Below are 22,629 nucleotides of genomic sequence, written 5' to 3'. Positions count from 1 at the left end.
AAGCTTCGTACCAAATAAAATTAAGTAAGTGGGCTTTTGTTATATATTCGTTTGTATTTTTAAACTTGAATATGTATATCATGACATGCATATCTGTGTGTCTTCATTTTCAAAAATATGACTTCTGTCTGTTTAAAATTTCGATCGATTATATGTTTCTTCTGATATTCGAAATTCTTTGATTCCGCTGTGTCAGTATGAAAACTCTGAAATCTGAAAATCTGAAAAGTTCTGTCTGATAAGTCTGAAATCTTTGTTTCACTGTTACGATTCGAATTTGAAATGGGACGAGAATTGTAGTTCTGTCGGGCCCCCATTGGTGGGTATAAAACCATGTTCTGTCTGGCCCCCATTGGTGGGTATAAAACCATGTTCTGGCCTCACCCCTTAGAGGACTAACATATTGGGGACAATTTGACCATGGAGATGAGATGAGTAACAGTGTTCTATTTGTTCCGATCTGTTATGTTCTATATATGATCTGATCTGATCTGTTTCTGAACCATTCTGTAAAACCTGATCTGTTATAATCGTTCGTTTCGACATGATAAGTTAACTGTTATAAGTTTTGAAAGTTTGATAAAAGAAATGTTTTAAGGATTAAGATCTATATGTATCATTGGAAATCGATCGACCCCCACTTGCTGAGTGTTTCCCAAAACACTCACCCCTTACAAATTTCAGATAAGGATGAAGAGCAAGTAAATGAAGAGGAGCAGGATGCATTCTGGGGTTGGTGAATCAGTGATCAAGAATAGGCTTCAAATTATTGTTTTGTCGTATTTCGAAAACTCTGATGTAACCTTCATTTTCCATTGTCATTGTAAAAGACAATATTATTTTATGAAAAAGACTGGTTTGATTTGATACGAGGCTTTATTGTTTTCGATTTAATTGTTAAACAATGCCGGATGTCACCGATGCTTCGGACCTGGGGCGTGACATTTAAGTGGTATCAGAGCCGCCAGGTTCATAATTCCGCTGGGATTTTGACAGACAAAATTTGACAAAGTCAAATTTTGGCAAAAGCCTAGTGCATCCCAATCTGAACCCAAATTTCATCTGTTCCCTAAAATTTTGAACAGCTCCAAAAATCTATCTTTTCAGTCAGTCATTCCGAAAATCCTTATCCCACGACAACTTTGCGCTTTGTGCCTTTCTATTCTTTATACGATTCTGATGATTTATTTATACTAGGAAATGGCTGCCCCTCGTACTCGCGAACAGGCTGCTCTGCGCATGCGACAACTTACCATCGATAATCCACCACCACCGCCACCACCCAGAGTGAACCTCAGTCAAGAGGATATGATGGCAATAGCAACTACCGTCGCTGCAACATTACAAGGATTTGTGAATCCACTAGCCAACGCCATCCAACCACCCCAAGAACCTCAGCCACGTGGGATTAAGTATCACTACGAATCTCTGAGGAGGAATCGAGTTCCAACTTTTGATGGGAACCCAGACCCAGAAGTCAGCCACAACTGGCTCAAGAACGTGGAAACACAACTATATTTGCTAGAAATACCGGAAGAATTGAGAGTAGAAGTCGTAACGCCGTTCTTAGAAGATCGAGCTAGGAAATGGTGGGAAACCGTGTCGCCATCTTTGGCAGAAGTAGAGGAAATCACATGGCAGATCTTTAAGAGAGAATTTCTGACACAATACTATCCGGCCGAGTTTCGTCTACAAAAGCTGAATGAGTTTGAGAATTTCAGACAGTCACCAGATATGACGGTAATGGAGTACACGTCAAAATTCAACGATTTGGGAACTTACGTCCCGACAATCATGTTAGATGAAACGTTAAAAATGCACCGTTTCAAGAAGGGACTCAACAGTCGAATTCAGTCGGCAATGGCAGTCTACAAACCAAGCATCTTTGCGGACTTAATGGGCACTGCAATGAGCGCAGAAACCGATATCAAGCGACGTGAAGAAGAAAACAAGAACAAAAGACCGATGAACAATCAATCCACACAGAATAATCTCAAGTTCAAGAAACCAAATTTTTCAGGTGGGTCCTTCAAAGGAAGTTCTGGCAGTACTGGTGACACCGAAGGAAAATGGTGTAATACATGTCGACAAAAACATATTGGGGAATGTTATCGGAAGACAGGCGCTTGTTTCAAGTGCGGATGTAATGCCCGAGATTTTATTACCGTAATCTGAGATTAATCTGGAATGATTTATTGATTAATCGAGATGATTATAGATGGAACCGATTAGACCGGGAGAGTCGAGAAAAGAATTGACAAAAGGTGCCAATACAAGTCCCCGCGCACATGCACGACTTGAATGCGCGCATATGTGCGGAACGTCCAGTAGCATTGGCGCATATGCGCGACATAAATGGCGCATATGCGCGGGATAGGCAGAATGATTGGCGCATATGCACGGAATAATTGGCGCATATGCGCGAGAAGACAAATGCTAGTTTTTATAACTGGCGCATATGCGCGACATTGTTGGCGCATATGCGCGAAACGTGCAGAACATGCACAACGCCACTTGCCCTTGTATCATGAAACGGGGGTATATATATATATAAGCATGCGAAATCCATCAGAAACGAGAGAAGGAAAAGAAAGAAAAAAAAGAAAAAGAAAAAGGAAACCGAGGGAAGATTTGAAAATTGAGAACGATCCGTCCGTCTGTTTTCAAATCCGAACATAGTACCGTGTTCCTATCAACGCAGACTACAACTGGACGTAAGTTTTATTACGTTTAGACAAGATTTGAATTTATGATATTGTCAGAATTGAATATGAATCAGATATGATGTTTTTGCTACAGTAGACAGTATCGAATTGAAGTCAGATTAAATAACAGACTGTTTCTGTAATTGTTATGATTTTTGGAAAGATATTGACTGAGATTCTATATCAGAATTGTGTTAGTATTCAGAGTATGAATTATATTAACACAGATTATGAAGTCCAGTATTATATTTGTGATGTTCAGATTGACGGGGTTATTCAGATTGTATTATTATGCCGTCGAAACATCAGTTGATTTAGATTAATCAGATTTCGATATGATTCAGATTGTATTGTGATATCCATGATATGAATCAGATTATATCTTGTTCAGATATTGATCAGATTGTATACTGAATTGAGTATTGATCAGAACCGATTGTGAATTGAGTTATTCATTGATATTATGTATTCGATATTGTCTTTTTAGATTGGAAATGGACAGATTTGAATACAGGTCATCGTCTTCGTCAGACAGGGAAGACAAAGGTATAATTCATGTGATATTTGGGAAGACATAACTCAAATCAGATCTCATTTGAGTTTCCCAACTAAATCACATACGAGACTTATTGTTTATCTTTTGATATGATTATGATGTGATTTTAGAATTGTGTTCAAGCATATAAGATCATTGTGATATTCAGATATGAATATGAGCATGCTTTGTTTACAGATTGATATTCATTGCATTTAAGATAGGAGAGTCGTTGACAGCCATTGTCACATATCTAGATGTTCGGTGTATCTCAGCTTATGAGCAGCCCTGACTCCTATTGCAGCCGTTGATACAGCTCAGACCGAATTCTAGGAATAAGACGTACAATCGCCCCGATTGGGAGGGTAGGTGACAGCCATTGACGTCTTATTCACACCGGGATCCCTAGAGTTATAGTTGAGTCGAGTCTAGACATGATTTGACTAGAACTGCATGCGTTTAAGAATGGGTTTCATAGACTATGGAACCTATTGTTCTTTGTTTTATTCATGACAGCATGTTTCATGATTTAGATTGTTTATATGCATGTTTATCTGGTTTGAAAAGCATGTTTAGTTAGACTAGATTTCATAGAGGATGAAATCTATTACTATTGTTCTTTGTTTTATTCATGACAGCATGTTTCATGAATTACTATGTGTATATGCATGTTTACCATGTTTTATACTGGGATTTATTCTCACCGGAGTTATCCGGCTGTTGTCTTGTTTTGTATGTGTGCACGACAACAGGTGGGGCAAGATCGGGGTCGAGAAGACGACGAGAGAAGACGAGTTTAGCGTGGTGATTCTGGACTTGGATAGATATGGTTTTATTACTTGAACTTCAGTAGTTGAACCCTAGGTTACTTGAAAAGACTGTTGTACAGTATTATACTTTTATACTGAAATGTAGTTTTATACATAGATGTATATTATTTAGATTCCATTACCTTCCGCACATTATTTAAAAAAAAAAAATTTTAGACCCTGTTTATCAGAATTGATAATTAATTCACAAAGATGATTAAGAAGATGATTAGCGTCCGGGTCCCCACAACAGGTGGTATCAGAGCGATAGATCCTTTAGATTGAGATAGTTAGAGTTGATAGATCTTTTAGACTGAGATAGAAGAGAATGAGCGGGGTAGATTGAAATTTCTTTCCTTGCATGTGATTGCTAGCATGAGAATTATTTCAATGTTGACTTACATTGTGTGTGCTAGCATGATTTATTGCTTTCCCTATTACATGTTGTTTGTTATCTGAGTTGATTACAGCATGTAAGTACCAAGACTGAATCAGAACCGAGTCTGAATCAGAGGTATATGATCAGAGGAGGGCTGAGATAGATTATACAGATTGTACATTGATTTGTTTGATATTCAGATATACCGCCTCGGAGATTTCCAGAAAGGGGTAGTACTTCGTCTGAACAGATAGATGCGTCAGAAACTCAGCTAGAAGAAAAGATGAAAGAGTTTCAGTTACTACAACCGCCAGTCTTGAGTGGTACCGAGACATCTGAAGATTGTCAAAACTGGTTTGATGATATAGAAATACTGTTCGATTTACTTGATTGTACAAATGAACAGAGAGTTAAAATGGTGCCTTATCAATTACGAGAAGCCGCCAGGAGTTGGTGGATTACCAGTAGAAGAATGTGGGCGCAGAGAGGTACAGTGATGTCGTGGGAAATATTCAGAACTGAATTCTATCGAAGATTTTTCTCAGCTTCGTACCGAGAGGACAAGAAATTAGAGTTTGAGAATTTGAGCCAAGGGCAGCTGAATATTGACCAATATATTGCTAAATTCCCTACTCTACTGCATTTTGCTCCTCATTTAGCTAGGAATGATGAAGCTGTAGTGAATCAGTTCATCAGAGGGTTGAATTCAGAGGTAGTTGCATTTATGAATTTGCAACAACCTTATCATTTTGCTGATATCTTGAGTAGAGCAAAGAGAGCGGAGATGAGTCTGATTAGACAATTGACAAGGTTGTGTGTGAAGCCACTTCAGACACAGCAATCCCCTCTTCGATATGATCACGGCAGCACGAGTGGGAAGCAAGATTTGCTGAAAGCTCGAAAGAAGTCATTCAAGAAGTTGGGAAGTGGTTCCTCTAGCTCCAGTGGTTCTAGCCCGAGTTATACTGGAGTATATTGCAGTACTTGCGGAGGGAGACATCCCACCGAGCAATGCCAGGGAGTGGCTGGTAGATGCAATATTTGTGGACAGCCGGGACACTTTGCTAAAGTCTGTCCCCAGAAGCGTTCCCGAAGATTGTAGGGAACAAAGTTCAATTGCAAACACAGATCCAGAATTCACAACAAGTACTATTCTTTATGATTCTATTGCATATGTATTGATATATACTAATGCATTTGTTAAGAATATCTTTGACTGAGTTGCATGGAAATATGCTGTATCTGTTGGGTTTATATGTACTGTAGTATTGATGTCCTTGCTTGTTGAGGAAATGTTGATATCAGAGATTTCTGTATATATTGTATACTACAGTAAGATGAGAATGAGATAGAGATAGATTATGATGTACTTGTGTTTCTGATTTGAACGCATTAGTGATATGTATATGCTGAACAAGTACAGAACTATGATAGAGTCCAGTTAGGAAAGTATAAGATTCAGACCAGATATGGTTGATGAGTAGAGATTTCACAGTAAGGATTCTAGATTTCGAATTCCTTTGATATCTGTGTTGTATATGACTCGATTGATACAGAAAGGAACAGATAGTATCCTTATGTATTCAGTAGATTTACTGAAATCGAGCATAGCATTGGCAGATTTGTCAATGATGTATGAGTTGGCTGATATTTGCCTAGATAAGATTTCAGATTTGTGTGCTATATCAGAAAGATAGAGTTCAGAATTGAATTGAGATCAGACATTGATTTTATGTTAGAATTCAGTACAGAATGATACAGAATGAATTGAAAGATCAGTAGAAGAGTATCGACCAGGAGTACATCTGATTTTGTGATACTCTTTGGCATGTGTCAGTATATTCAGAGATGTTCTGATGATTCTATACTTTTTATATCTATGAGATTCTTATATATTTGCAGTATTTGATTGATCGAATCGAATATTTGAAGGTTCTATTGAATATTCTTAGAACTGTAATGATTGTATACAGAAATTATTCAGATAATAATCCCGCTTGAAACAGATTGTATTCAGAGTATGCGTTATCTGAAGTTAGTATACAGATTGATTTTGTTACAGTTGAGATTGAGATCAGTGATTGATAAATACCGATATCAGAAAGACCAGAAAGTTCAGAAATGTCAGAATTGTCAGGAATTATTATGTCTGATTTGACAGATTATCTTATCCGATTATTGCTTTATATCTGCTGTGTATTGTGATTGTTCTAAATCAGTGTTCGTGATATCTTATATTGATTGGGAGCACAGTTTAATTGCAGATGAGATATAACAGCTGATCAGAATGACCTGAAGATATTTACTAGAACTAGTTGTTTTATGAGTTCATTGAACTCACTAGATATGTATAGGTTACTGATATTTTGTATCTGATTTGATATTACGGTTGTTTTGAATTCGTATATGATACAGATTGTTCTGAACCGTTGAGAATATATACAGTTCAATTGTATCATAGTTGTTTTCGAGAGGTACAGCTATTCAGAAATGCGATCATCATGTTCAGAGCTTTATTGATAATCAGAATGGAGCATCGATCAGAGTAACAGATATATGATTTTGTGTTTTGTATGAAATTGACTAGCTTGTGATATCAGAATGTTTCAGTATTGTATAACCGAATTGATATTAATAGTCAGAGCCGAATACCAGGTAGGTATTTCTTCTTTAATTTTATTATTAACTGATTGTTTATACCGAATAGTTTGAATCTGAAATTACAGATAGTGTCAGAAATGCATTGTAGTGGATTCAATGTTCATTTTGCTGACTGAGAATATATGAGATTCGAACAGACAGGTATGATATAGACAGATTAGATCAGTCGTGACAGAATTTGTACAGAAATGTTGGCAGAAATTGTACTGATATGTCTGAATCGCTTACAGAGAAGACAGAAAGATAGAAATAAGAAGATTTATTACACACTTGGTATATTTCTGATTTGACATGGGGCGTATATTTCTATGAATTTCGTAATGAGACTATCCCAATATTTTCCAGATTGTGATATAATATGATTATTATTGACAGATTGTTCAATCTATATCTATTAGTTTGTACAAGATGATGTACAAACAGAACCAAATGACACAGATTGATGTCAGAACATAGTCAGAGTGACTAGAATGTAGAAGTAGACTATATCAGATTGTGATTTTGATTAAGTTTGCAATTATGGCAGATCCTACCATAAGTTATTTTGCAGGTTATTCACAGATCGACAGACAGTCAGAGTGTATTATCCAGATATTGGAAGATATCCCGAGAACTGTAATGCTGGATGTTAGCACTAGATGATAGTTCATATTGTCATTATATGAATTATTGTATAATTATAGCTATCAGATTATCAAATGGGTAATGAGATAGTTACAGACAAGATATTATACAGTGAATACTACAGAATTCTTTTGCAGAGAAGGCAGAAAAGAATGAATATAGACCAGATTTGACAGATTTAATATGCCAACGTTGGATGATGACGGTTGGTAGGGGAATGATATCCTTGATTTGAGATTATTAGATTGGTAATAGCTGATAGTACTGATATGTCGTGAGCTATAGATTGGTATATACGGATGTTGTATAGCCAGTAATGCGAGATTGATTCTAGCAGAAAGAATTAGAGAAGTATTATGATATTATACATAGAGAATTCTTATTCCAGACTAGAATGAGAAATCTGAGTTTTGATTTAAACTCTGTTATACATTTCTTCTGATAGCTCTGAATTGATTGCTTACGAGTTCGAGGACGAACTCAGATCTAAGAGGGGGAGAAATGTAATGCCCGAGATTTTATTACCGTAATCTGAGATTAATCTGGAATGATTTATTGATTAATCAAGATGATTATAGATGTAACCGATTAGACCGGGAGAGTCGAGAAAAGAATTGACAAAAGGTGCCAATACAAGTCCCCGCGCACATGCACGACTTGAATGCGCGCATATGCGCGGAACGTCCAGTGGCATTGGCGCATATGCGTGACATAAATGGCGCATATGCGCGGGATAGGCAGAATGATTGGCGCATATGCACGGAATAATTGGCGCATATGCGCGAGAAGACAAATGCTAGTTTTTATAAATGGCGCATATGCGCGACATTGTTGGCGCATATGCGCGAAACGTGCAGAACATGCACAACGCCACTTGCCCTTGTATCATGAAACGGGGGTATATATATATATAAGCATGCGAAATCCATCAGAAACGAGAGAAGGAAAAGAAAGAAAAGAAAGAAAAAGAAAAAGGAAACCGAGGGAAGATTTGGAAATTGAGAACGATCCGTCCGTCTGTTTTCAAATCCGAACATAGTACCGTGTTCCTATCAACGCAGACTACAACTGGACGTAAGTTTTATTACGTTTAGACAAGATTTGAATTTATGATATTGTAAGAATTGAATATGAATCAGATATGATGTTTTTGCTACAGTAGACAGTATCGAATTGAAGTCAGATTAAAGAACAGACCGTTTCTGTAATTGTTATGATTTTTGGAAAGATATTGACTGAGATTCTATATCAGAATTGTGTTAGTATTCAGAGTATGAATTATATTAACACAGATTATGAAGTCCAGTATTATATTTGTGATGTTCAGATTGACGGGGTTATTCAGATTGTATTATTATGCCGTCGAAACATCAGTTGATTTAGATTAATCAGATTTCGATATGATTCAGATTGTATTGTGATATCGATGATATGAATCAGATTATATCTTGTTCAGATATTGATCAGATTGTTTACTGAATTGAGTATTGATCAGAACCGATTGTGAATTGAGTTATTCATTGATATTATGTATTCGATATTGTCTTTTCAGATTGGAAATGGACAGATTTGAATACAGGTCATCGTCTTCGTCAGACAGGGAAGACAAAGGTATAATTCATGTGATATTTGGGAAGACATAACTCAAATCAGATCTCATTTGAGTTTCCCAACTAAATCACATACGAGACTTATTGTTTATCTTTTGATATGATTATGATGTGATTATAGAATTGTGTTCAAGCATATAAGATCATTGTGATATTCAGATATGAATATGAGCATGCTTTGTTTACAGATTGATATTCATTGCATTTAAGATAGGAGAGTCGTTGACAGCCATTGTCACATATCTAGATGTTCGGTGTATCTCAGCTTAGGAGCAGCCCTGACTCTTATTGCAGCCGTTGATACAGCTCAGACCGAAGTCTAGGAATAAGACGTACAGTCACCCCGATTGGGAGGGTAGGTGACAGCCATTGACGTCTTATTCACACCGGGATCCCTAGAGTTGTAGTTGAGTCGAGTCTAGACATGATTTGACTAGAACTGCATGCGTTTAAGAATGGGTTTCATAGACTATGGAACCTATTGTTCTTTGTTTATTCATGACAGCATGTTTCATGATTTAGATTGTTTATATGCATTTTTATCTGGTTTGAAATCCATGTTTAGTTAGATTAGATTTCATAGAGGATGAAATCTATTACTATTGTTCTTTGTTTTATTCATGACAGCATGTTTCATGAATTACTATGTGTATATGCATGTTTACCATGTTTTATACTGGGATTTATTCTCACCGGAGTTATCCGGCTGTTGTCTTGTTTTGTATGTGTGCACGACAACAGGTGGGGCAAGATCGGGGTCGAGAAGACGACGAGAGAAGACGAGTTTAGCATGGTGATTCCGGACTTGGATAGATATGGTTTTATTACTTGAACTTTAGTAGTTGAACCCTAGGTTACTTTAAAAGACTGTTGTACAGTATTGTACTTTTATACTAAAATGTAGTTTTATACAGAGATGTATATTATTTAGATTCCATTACCTTCCGCACATTATTTAAAAAAAAAAAAATTTTAGACCCTGTTTATCAGAATTGATAATTAAATCCCAAAGATGATTAAGAAGATGATTAGCGTCCGGGTCCCCACAGCGGAAAGGTGGGCCATAGAATTAAAGACTGTCCAGACAACAAGGACAAAGGGTCAGGGCCCAGCAAACAACATGAAAACAAGACAAATGCTCGGGTTTATGCCATAACCCAAGAGGAAGCCGATAATAGCAACGAAGTTGTGGCAGGTACCATCTTACTCAATAAAATGCCTGCATATTTTTTGTTTGATTGTGGTGCCACACATTCGTCTGTGTCTAGAAGATATGCTAAGAAGCTTAAACTTGAGCATGATATTCTTAGTGAACCGTTAAGAGTAGCAACACCGGCTAGCAAAATAATCGAAACCCACAAAGTATATCGAAACTGTAAAATTGGTATCAGCAAACAAATTTTCGAAGTAGAATTGATTCAACTCAATATGGTGGAGTTTGACATCATTCTTGGAATGGACTGGTTAGCTAAAAACCATGCCATAGTAGACTGTCAGAAGAAAGAAATTAGACTTCAAACTCCAGCAAAGAGGGAAGTCGTATATCAAGGGAAATCCAAGGAAAGAAAATCTCTGCTATCTGCCTCGCAAGCCTGGAAGGCCATAAAAGGAGGAGAAGAGATTTATCTGGCAGTAATTAATGAAGTCAAAGGGGAGAAGTCCCAAAGTTGGAAGATATTCCAATTGTTCAAGAATTTCCAAATGTTTTTCCCAAAGAATTACCAGGAGAGATGCCCGATAGAGAAGTAGAATTTGAAATCAACTTGGTCCCTGGTGCTGCACCAATCTCTAAGGCACCATACCGAATGGCTCCAGCTGAATTAAAAGAGCTAAAGGAACAACTGCAAGAACTACTGGACAAGAAGCAGGTTCGCCCCAGTGCATCACCGTGGGGAGCCCCAGTGCTTTTCGTAAAGAAAAAGGACGTGAGCACGAGACTATGTATTGACTACAGGGAGTTGAACAAGATCACGATAAAGAATAAGTACCCACTCCCGAGAATAGATGACCTTTTCGACCAGCTGAAAGGAGCCAAAGTTTTCTCAAAACTTGATCTCAGATCAGGTTACCATCAATTAAAAGTCAAAGCAGAAGATATCCCTAAGACTGCTTTTAGGACAAGGTATGGGCACTACGAATTCATGGTAATGCCGTTTGGTCTAACCAATGCTCCTGCAGCATTCATGGATCTTATGAACCGAGTATTCAAACCGTATCTCGACAAGTTCGTGGTAGTGTTCATAGATGACATCTTGGTGTACTCACCAAGTTAGGAAGAACATAGTGAGCATCTGCGTCTCACTTTGCAAACATTACGAGAGAAAGAACTCTATGCCAAATTCAAGAAGTGTGAATTCTGGCTGAAAAGTGTGGCGTTCCTAGGTCATATAATCTCAGAACAAGGGGTGTCAGTAGACCCTAAGAAAGTGGAGGCAATTAAAGATTGGCCTCAACCTAAAACAGTGACAGAGATAAGAAGTTTTCTGGGATTAGTAGGCTATTATAGAAAATTTGTAGAAGGATTTTCGTCAATAGCTATCCCACTCACCAAACTTACTCAAAAAAATTCAAAATTTATTTGGAACGAAGCATGCGATAGGAGTTTCGAGACCCTAAAGTCAAAACTCGCATCCACACCAGTACTAGTTCTCCCCGAGGATGGTAAGAATTTCACTGTGTAAAGTGATGCTTCAAAGGGAGGGTTAGGGTATGTGCTTATGCAAGAGGGCTGTTAGAGTAGGTGCCCGTCGATCCAAGTGTTGGCCGAGTGTTCACAATGAAAATCTATGTATAAGCAATCTTTATTTTAGTAATATTTGATATTATTATTTTGGCACATCTTTATCTGTATACCCATGCTAGTTGCATAGATAAAGCCCTTGAAAATACAAATAGTAGAAAGAATATGAGATGCTCATATGATGAGTATCATGAAACTCATATTTGTAATACTGTATATTCTAAACGGTTCCTAGTCGATTCAGCCGCCACTAAGAAGGATATAGGCCGCTCGAGTAAGAGACTAGTATCTGCGATGTGAGTACCATGTTTCATTGGTAGGGGACATTGTGACGTCCGAGCATGCAGATAGGTGCTCCTGGTAGAGTGCACTGAACAACCCTCCATAAAAGGACTTTCCAAGTGGTTCTCACTTATCGAGTGGAAAAGTCCAGGTTTATGGTTGTACACCATTAGTCCTTATGACCCGGGACAACATTGAGACTCTATGTGCTAGAATTACACTTTGACTTGTTTACCGACTCTCATGGGGTCATCAGGTGGCAAGGTTGGGTGTTCTGTCGAAACACATAGGAGTCGATGCATTGTAGTCGGGGATTCACCGCTTACCTTCGGGTATGGATATCCTATGTGTTATCATGTTTATGTAGGTTGAAATCTCTGGCCAGAGTATGGTGGTAATTATGAAAGGGGTTTCATAGATTACACCATTGATGCAACTACAACATGACACATAGTATCGATTCATTGACAACTCTCGATAAACCAATGGTTGTCGAATCGATCGGGATATATGAGTTGAAGGGACCGTACTGTACGCTAACCATAATTGAATGGTTCTTGCAGGCACTATCATTTGATACCTAGGGAATCATGTAAGCGATGCTGCTAGGCGTTTAACATGATTGGTTGGGTACTATCAGACTTGAGTTCTGACGTTCTTGTTATCAAGGTGTTGCTAAGTAAGAATGGAGCAATTGGGGTATGCTCGTATAAGGACATGTTTAGTCCGAATCACATGGAGATGTGAACCCACGGCTAGTCGTATAATGAACCATTGAGGGCCACACAAGTGCTAGCTTTCTAGATCCCGTTGAGAAGTAAAATAGTTCAATGTGTTGAACGGCTTATAAAGGGGTTTATAAGCGTAAAGAAAATTAGAAGTATGACTTCTATAAAGAAGAAAATAGTTCAATGTGTTGAACGGCTTATAAATGAGTTTATAGGCGTAAGGAAAAATAGAAGTATGACTTCTATGAGAGAAATGTAAATTTTGATTTATGGAAGTGTTCCTAAATTAAAATTTGGCCCAGAGAATAATGTAATTGAAAATTGTGATTTTCATAAATATTATTATGGACTAAATAAATTAATTCAAGTGTTGAATTAATTAAACACTAGTGGACCTAGTAGAGTCCAAATAATTAAATTAATTCAAGTGTTGAATTAATTAAATTATATTGAGTCTTGTAGAGCTCAATTTAAATTAATTATTTAACTAGTGGGACTTGGGTAAATTCAAGTAATGTTTAATTAGTCTCAAATATGTTTGAGATAATTAAATTTAGTCCATGGTTTTTAATTTGTTAAAAACTATATAATATACATGCATGGGAGGTGAAGAGTTGGGGAATACTTTTGATTAAAATAATGCATGGCATGCAACCTTTTTGATCAACTTTTTGCAACCCCAAGACAACTCATCCTCCCTCATTCTTCACTAGTGATGGCCGAAACTTACTCCTCATTTTTTCACCCATTTTCTTCCTTTTGTGTTCTTTCATTTGTTGGAGAAAACACACTCTTCTCTTTGAAAAATCCTCTTAGTTTTCTAGTGCAAATTAAGAGGGGATCTACCTAGTTGGTGGTGGGCCTAATTTGAAGGAAAGGTTCAAGAACAAGGAGAGCTTGTAGATAGTTTCTGCCATTGAAGAGCTTTGTTGTTTAACAACAAAGTTGGAGCCACAATCAATCTTTTAAAGATTGATAGGTATATTTTCTCAACACCCTATGCATGAAAGTTGAGATTTTTGTATATGCTTGCACAACTAGTACATGGTGTTCATTTTTGAAAAATCTTCTACCAAAATTTCGGTTTTCATGAAGAATAAAAATATTTTGTGCTTCCGTTGCGATTTTGAACACCTTATATCGATCCCTTTCAAGTGGTATCATGAGCTAAGGGTACTAGTTTTTTGTGCAACATATACATGATGTTATATTTAGGTCAATTTCTAACCGATTGAGATGAAGTTTTGCAACGATTCAAGGCCGAATTTGGGGCGTTTTTGGGGCAGAAAGTTGCTGCCCATTTGGGCGCCTCGGGCTGCCCGAGGGGCTGCCCGAAACCCCCTCTCAAAATATAAAAAAAAAAATATATATTTTTGTTGGCCGGAATGTTGGCCGGAATCCGGCGACGGAGCTCCGGCGATGGCGATGACGACTAGGGTTTCCAAAAGTGTTTTGGAATATCAAAGTGTCATGGGCCTTGAGTTGTTGGGCCATTAGATGGCTAACATGTTTGTGAATTTTAAATGGGCCAAAATATTTTTGGTGAAAAATGAGTTTTTGGGCCCTTAAGTTTAAAATTACAAAAGTTGCAAATATTTTCTAATGAAATAAATAATTTAAGTTGGACTTTAATTATTTATAGTAAATGGTGATTTACAAGAAATTCGGTTATAAATAAATTAATTGGAAAGTAGACAAAGGTGTTTGTATACTTTGTTAATTTAGTTTATAATCGTGGCGGTTAGTGATTGGATCAAGATATATAATATTGGATCAATTAATTATTGTGATAATTAATTGATGGTGTATGATATGTGATATTATGCATGAAGGATGATCAAAAGCCCAAGCCCAATTTGCTAGGTGTATGCTAGGATATTTTGTGTTGAATGATTGTAATAATTATCAATTTATAAAGTGGGCTTGGTTTATGGCTCGTTCCCACCCCATGAGATGTATCCCTATTTGCCATGGATATTTATTTGTAAATATTAGTATAGTGGATGATCAAGATTGGAAGATGGTGGCCATGATGATTATGAAGATCGAAGACATGTAAATATTGGAAGCTAATGTAATAGTTGCATTTCCATCCCATGCATTTCCCTAAGATTGGACCTAGGCCCGTGTTTAGCTCACACGGTCCATTAGTATTGGGGCGATTGATCATCCTTGTTTGTTTACTGTTTATAATATATGCATGATATGTTATAAATAATGAGTATGTGCGTTATTATTATGATAATAACAAAGTTGCATGAATCCGGCAAACATACGATCAAACATGGCGAGCTTCTAAAATAAAATTAATGATGAGACCTTTCAAAATTAAAAACCCTCATTTTGAATAAGATTCAAAATTAATATCAAGCCCGAAAAGGGGAATTATAAATTTGTTTATAATTTCCTTGTCTTCCATCGACAATGGGTGCATGATGAACGCTACCCGTACTCGGGGCTCGGCTCATATTATTGGGGGAGCTTTGGGTGCCGGAAAGCTGTGACATCCATTGACATGGTGATGTGAACTACGTGGAACTCCCATGATTTCGGCTCATATTATTGGGGGAACTCATGGCGACCGTCCATTAAGGTTCAACATCGATGGGTAAGGCTTGACACGTGAAGATGAACGACGTCATATTATTGGGTCCTAATCAAACGTGAGACAAAAGTTTACGTAGAGGGTTGCATTGTGATGCAATTGGAAACTACCTTTTAGGAATTGTGATTGCCTGATATTATTCGGGATCATAATTCGCTAATTGGACCTTACGTACCTACTGAGGAAAGGAGTTTCCCGTTTTCACTAGAGGGTAGTGAAAGATGTCAAAACAGTGGGAGCAAATATTTATGAAGTAAAAGTCCAAACTTCATATCTTACTAAATATTTAAAATAGTCATCAACATTTATCTGTTTTTATTTTTCAGTACAAATTGACAATGTCATCGATTCGCAATCCGATATCCGTAATACTCGACAAACACATATTAACCGGACCTAATTACCTCACTTGGCTAAGAAACCTGAAAATTGTCTTGAATTCGGAAAGGGTAGCATATACACTGACTGAGTCGCCCCCTGTTGAGGCTCTGACTGACTGCACTCCTGAGGAATTGCAGACTTACAAGGAATGGTGTGACCATGACTTGATAGCCAGGTGTTATATGCTGACTTCTATGAATGATGAGCTGCAGAGGCGTTTTGAGGGTGCAAAGAGTGCTGCTGACATTCATTTGCATCTCAAAGAGCTCTTTGGTGAGCAAATACGACCTCTAAGGCATGCTACCGTCAAGGAGCTTATCACTTTGCGCATGCGAGATGGGGCCTCGGTCCATGAGCATGGCCTAAAGGTGATCGGGCTCGTGGACAAGCTCGTTGGCATGTATATGATCTTGCCTTCGGAGTTGACCACCGACGTGTTGCTCTTATCGCTGCCTAGCTCATTTGATCCTTTTGTGGTGAACTTCAACATGAACAAGATGGAACCGACCCTTGAGGAGTTGGTTAACATGCTTGTTACTTTTGAATCCACCATCAAGAAAGAGAAGTTGGTTCTTTATGTGGGTTCTTCATCTGGTACGAAGATTGATCCACAAGGGAAGGGAAAGAAGAGTTCTTTCCAACATCCCAAGAAGAACGTGCCCTTGTTAAAGCAATCTCCGAATCCCGTTGAGGCAGCCAGACCAGTTAAGGCTGACAAGACTGATGATGTATGTCATCACTGCAAGAAGCCCGGACATTGGAGGCGTAATTGCAAAGAATATCTTGCCCAGAATAGTTCTGGAAATGGTATGTTCTACATTGAAGTAAACATTTCAATTAACTCTACTTCTTGGGTATTGGATACCAAATGTTGATCACATCTCTGTAATGTGTTACAGGTGATGGGAAGAAGTAGGAAGCTTAGGGAAGGTGTGACCTTCTTGAGGATGGGCAATGGAGCAAGAGTTGCTGCCAAGACCTTAAGAAATGTTTACTTATTGCTGAACAATGATTTTAAGTTAATTTTAAGAGATGTTTTGTTTGTACCTTTTTGGTGAAAAACATTGTTTCCATTTCTATTGTGATAAAGATGGATATTCTTGTTTATTTAGCAAAGGTGTTTACAACATTTACAATAATGAATGTTTTATTGGTACTTGAGAACTTGAAAACGATCTCTATAACTTAAAATTGAAAGATATTCTACTAAATGTCCATTCAAAGGCATACACTATATGAGATATGGATGGGTAAGCCTCCCAAATATTCTTATCTTAGAATATGGGGGTGACCTGCTTATGAAGCAGGTAGTGGGAGATAAATTGGATTGTTGATCCATTTTATATTACTTTGTGGGATATCCAAGGAATTAAGTTGGATATCATTTCTATCATCCCCAAGAAACAAAGGTGTTTGTTTCTAGGAATGCAACCTTTTTGGAAAAGGATTTTCTATTGGATAGAAAAGGGGAGATGATAGAACTCGAAGAGGTTCGAGAGACACCCACAACTATAGAACCCACACCCGAAGAGCCAAGTGAGGAGATACAAGCTCCTAGAAGATCCGAGAGAGTCTCGAGACCACCTATGAGGTATGGTCAGCTTCTTGAAGAGGGCCATGATGAGCCTAACCATGGATGTGATCCAAGGACCTTCAAGGAAGCATTATCTGATGCCGATTCATCCAAGTGGCTTGAAGCAATGGAATCTGAGTTGAATTCCATGCATTCGAACCAAGTGTGGGATCTTATGGATCCACCTGAGGGAATGGTTCCCATAGGGACTTGGGGCGGATGGGAAGGTATTGACCTTCAAGACGCGATTGGTGGCAAAAGGATGTACTCAAAGACAAGGAGTTGACTTTGAGGAAACCTTTTCCCCAGTCGCAATGTTCAAGTCCATAAGGATTTTGCTAGCCATAGCTGCATGGTATGACTATGAGATATGGCAGATAGATGTTAAGACAGTCTTTCTTAATGGGGATTTTAAGAAAGTGATTTATATGTCTCAACCTGAAGGGTTTACATCTGTCGGAAGTGAGCATATGGTATGCAAACTTCAGAGATCTATTATCTAGGAGTTGGAACTTCAGATTCGATAGTACGATCAAAGAGTTTGGTTTTACTAAGAATCCTGAGGAACCGTGTGTGTATAAGAAGGTCAGTGGGAGTGTTGTGACATTCCTAGTGCTTTATGTTGATGACATTCTACTCATTGGGAATGATGTAGGAATGTTGCAATCAACTAAGATATGGTTAGCGAGTAAGTTCTCGATGCAGGACTTGGGTGAAGCATCTTTTGTATTGGGAATACAGATCTATTGAGATAGATAAAAAAGATGGCTTGGTCTCACCCAGTCCACATACATTGATACCATCGTGAAGCGGTTCTCGATGGATGAGTCCATGAGAGGACATCTACCAATGTGTCATGGCGTGTCCCTATGCAAGTCTGTCTCCCAAGACTGATGCAGAGATAGTGGCGATGACACGCATTCCGTATGCTTCGGCAATTGGTAACATCATGTATGTGATGATATCTACACGTCCTGACGTGGCGTTTACACTATGTGTAGTGAAAAGATATCAATCGAACCCTGGTCTTCCACACTGGAAAGCTGTGAAAGACATCCTCAAGTAGTTGAGAAGGACCAATAAGTTGTTCTTGGTCTATGGGGTGGAGAACTGAAATTGGAAGGCTATACCGACTCTAGATTCCAAAGCGATATCGATAACTCGAAGTCAACCTCTAGGTTTGTATTCATGCTCAATGGTGCTGCTGTCTCTTGGAAGAGTTCCAAGCGAGACAATACTGCGGATTCCAGCACAGAGGCCGAATACATTGCTGCATCAGATGCAGCAAGAGAGGCTGTTTGGATAAGGAATTTCGTCTAAGAGTTGGACGTCATTCCTAATGGAGTTGCTCCTGTCCCGGTGTTGTGTGACAACACGGGAGCTTTTGCTCAAGCAAAGGAGCCAAGGTCCCATTAGAAGTCCAAACACGTATTGAGAAAGTACCACATCCTCGGAGAGATTGTGGAAAGAAGAGTAGTGTCTATTGACACAGTCGGCTCCGCAGACTATGTTGTTGATCCACTAGCTAAGCCTTTACCTGGACCATTATTCGACAAGCATCGCGAATCAATGGGTTTAAAGCATATGGGTAGTTGGCTCTAGTGCAAGTGGGAGATTGTTAGAGTAGGTGCCCGTAGAGCCAAGTGTTGGCCGAGTGTTCACAATGAAACTCTATGTATAAGCAATCTTTATTTTAGTAATATTTGATATTATTATTTTGGCACATATTTATCTGTATACCCATGCTAGTTGCATAGATAAAGCCCTTGAATATACAAATAGTAGAAAGAATATGAGATGCTCATATGATGAGTATCATGAAACTCATATTTGTAATACTGTATATTCTAAACGGTTCCTAGTCGATTCAGCCGCCACTAAGAAGGATATAGGCCGCTCGAGTTAGAGACTAGTATCTGCGATGTGAGTACCATGTTTCATTGGTAGGGGACATTGTGATGTCCGATCATGCAAATAGGTGCTCCTGGTAGAGTGCACTGAACAACCCTCCATAAAAGGACTTTCCAAGTGGTTCTCACTTAACGAGTGGAAAAGTCCTGGTTTATGGTTGTACACCATTAGTCCTTATGACCCGGGACAACATTGAGACTCTATGTGCTAGAATTACACTTTGACTTGTTTACCGACTCTCATGGGGTCATCAAGTGGCAAGGTTGGGTGTTCTGTCGAAACACATAGGAGTCGATGCATTGTAGTCGGGGATTCACCGCTTACCTTCGGGTATGGATATCCTATGTGTTATCATGTGTATGTAGGTTGAAATCTCTGGCCAGAGTATGGTGGTAATTATGAAAGGGGTTTCATAGATTACACCATTGATGCAACTACAACATGACACATAGTATCGATTCATTGACAAATCTCGATAAACCAATGGTTGTCGAATCGATCGGGATATATGAGTTGAAGGGACCGTACTGTATGCTAACCATAATTGAATGGTTCTTGCAGGCACTATCATTTGATACCTAGGGAATCATGTAAGCGATGCTGCTAGGCGTTTAACATGATTGGTTGGGTACTATCAGACTTGAGTTCTGACGTTCTTGTTATCAAGGTGTTGATAAGTAAGAATGGAGCAATTGGGGTATGCTCGTATAAGGACATGTTTAGTCCGAATCACATGGAGATGTGAACCCACGGCTAGTCGTATCAATGAACCATTGAGGGCCACACAAGTGCTAGCTTTCTAGATCCCGTTGAGAAGTAAAATAGTTCAATGTGTTGAACGGCTTATAAAGGGGTTTATAAGCGTAAAGAAAATTAGAAGTATGACTTCTATAAAGGAGAAAATAGTTCAATGTGTTGAACGTCTTATAAATGAGTTTATAAGCGTAAGGAAAAATAGAAGTATGACTTCTATGAGAGAAATGTAAATTTTGATTTATGGAAGTGTTCCTAAATTAAAATTTGGCCAAGAGAATAATGTAATTGAAAATTGTGATTTTCATAAATATTATTATGGACTAAATAAATTAATTCAAGTGTTGAATTAATTAAATACTAGTGGACCTAGTAGAGTCCAAATAATTAAATTAATTCAAGTGTTGAATTAATTAAATTATATTGAGTCTTGTAGAGCTCAATTTAAATTAATTATTTAACTAGTGGGACTTGGGTAAATTCAAGTAATGTTTAATTAATCTCAAATATGTTTGAGATAATTAAATTTAGTCCATGGTTTTTAATTTGTTAAAAACTATATAATATACATGCATGGGAGGTGAAGAGTTGGGGAATACTTTTGATTAAAATAATGCATGGCATGCAACCTTTTTGGATCAACTTTTTGCAACCCCAAGACAACTCATCCTCCCTCATTCTTCACTAGTGATGGCCGAAACTTACTCCTCATTTTCTCTCCAATTTTCTTCCTTTTGTGTTCTTTCATTTGTTGGAGAAAACACACTCTTCTCTTTGAAAAATCCTCTTAGTTTTCAAGTGCAAATTAAGAGGGGATCTACCTAGTTGGTGGAGGGCCTAATTTGAAGGAAAGGTTCAAGAACAAGGAGAGCTTGTAGATAGTTTCTACCATTGAAGAGCTTTGTTGTTTAACAACAAAGTTGGAGCCACAATCAATCTTTTAAAGATTGATAGGTATATTTTCTCAACACCCTATGCATGAAAGTTGAGATTTTTGTATATGCTTGCACAACTAGTACATGGTGTTCATTTTTGAAAAATCTTCTACCAAAATTTAGGTTTTCATGAAGAATAAAAATATTTTGTGCTTCCGTTGCGATTTTGAACACCTTATATCGATCCCTTTCAAGGGCCAGGTAATTGCGTATGCCTCACGACAATTGAAACCATACGAGCAGAATTACCCCACTCATGATTTGGAGCTAGCCGCAGTAGTTTTCGCGCTTAAAATCTGGAGGAACTATCTCTATGGAGTAAAATGCGAAGTTTTTACTGATCACCAGAGCCTTAAGTACATTTTCACTCAGAAGGAATTAAACATGAGGCAAAGAAGGTGGATGGAACTTCTCAAAGATTACGATTTTGTAATCAGCTATCATCCGAGAAAAGCAAATAAAGTGGCAGATGCATTGAGTCGGAAGAACCCCGGAAAGGTGAGCTTATCGTCACTATCAGTGCAACCAGGTCTCCAAGAGACCATCAAACTAAAACAAAGTCAAGACACCAATATCTCCAAGATAAAGGAACAAATTCAGGAAAGAAATATTCCAGAATTTCAAATTGATAAAGATGGTATCCTTTGGATGAAAGGGCGATTATATGTGCCAAACATCGATGGAATTCGAGAAGAGGTAATGGCCGAGGCACATAAATCAAGATTTTCAGTACACCCGGGAAGCACCAAGATGTACAGGGATTTGAAAAACAACTACTTGTGGAATGGAATGAAGAGGGACGTAGCGGTCTTCGTCGCAAAGTGTCTAACCTGTCAACAAGTCAAGTCAGAGCATCAGCGGCCTGGATGACTTCTACAACCATTAGAAATACCGAAGTGGAAGTGGGATAAAATCTCCATGGACTTTGTAGTCGGACTACCAAGATCAAGGCAAGGCCATGATGGGATATGGGTGATCATTGAAAAATTGACTAAGTCCGCACATTTCTTGCCAGTACGGATGAATTATAATTTGGATAAATTAGCCACTATGTATATGGACAACATAGTGAGACTACATGGAGTACCCGCAAGTATACTGTCTGACAGAGACCCAAGATTCGTGTCAAGATTCTGGAAAAGTTTTCAAAAGGCCATGGGAACCAAAGTTACGCTCAGCACGGCCTATCATCCTCAGACTGACGGCCAAACCGAGCGAACAATTCAAACCCTTGAAGATATGCTAAGGGCATGTGCACTGGATTTTTCGGGAAATTGGAGCGAACAGTTACCTCTGATTGAATTTGCCTATAACAACAGTTATCACAGTAGCATTGAGATGGCCCCATATGAGGCCCTATATGGTCGGAAGTGTAGGTCGCCCCTATATTGGGACGAA

The 22,629-nt window shown here is 38.2% G+C and overlaps 1 protein-coding gene across 1 annotated transcript; it reads left to right on the top strand.

Moving 5' to 3' along the window:
* The first annotated feature begins 1,200 nt into the window (after window positions 1-1,200).
* Window positions 1,201-22,101, top strand: LOC140835344 (uncharacterized). Its single transcript, XM_073200834.1, has 2 exons — window positions 1,201-2,072; window positions 21,669-22,101. Exons 1-2 carry the CDS (start codon window positions 1,201-1,203, stop codon window positions 22,099-22,101), a joined length of 1,305 nt encoding a protein of 434 aa, XP_073056935.1.
* The last annotated feature ends 528 nt before the right edge of the window (window positions 22,102-22,629 follow it).

This window comes from Primulina eburnea, chromosome 6 (assembly GCF_022965805.1).
Source record: "Primulina eburnea isolate SZY01 chromosome 6, ASM2296580v1, whole genome shotgun sequence".
Taxonomy (NCBI): Eukaryota; Viridiplantae; Streptophyta; class Magnoliopsida; order Lamiales; family Gesneriaceae; genus Primulina; species Primulina eburnea.
The sequence above is the reverse complement of the archived record's forward strand: the minus strand, read 5'-3'. Positions and strand labels throughout refer to the sequence as shown.

Coding starts and splice junctions, on each gene's coding strand:
- LOC140835344 (XM_073200834.1), top strand. CDS start 1,201: ATGGCTGCCCCTCGTACTCGCGAACAGGCTGCTCTGCGCATGCGACAA. Junction 2,073..21,668: donor GGTGACACCGAAGGAAAATG/GTGTAATACATG, acceptor TTTTGTAATCAG/CTATCATCCGAGAAAAGCAA.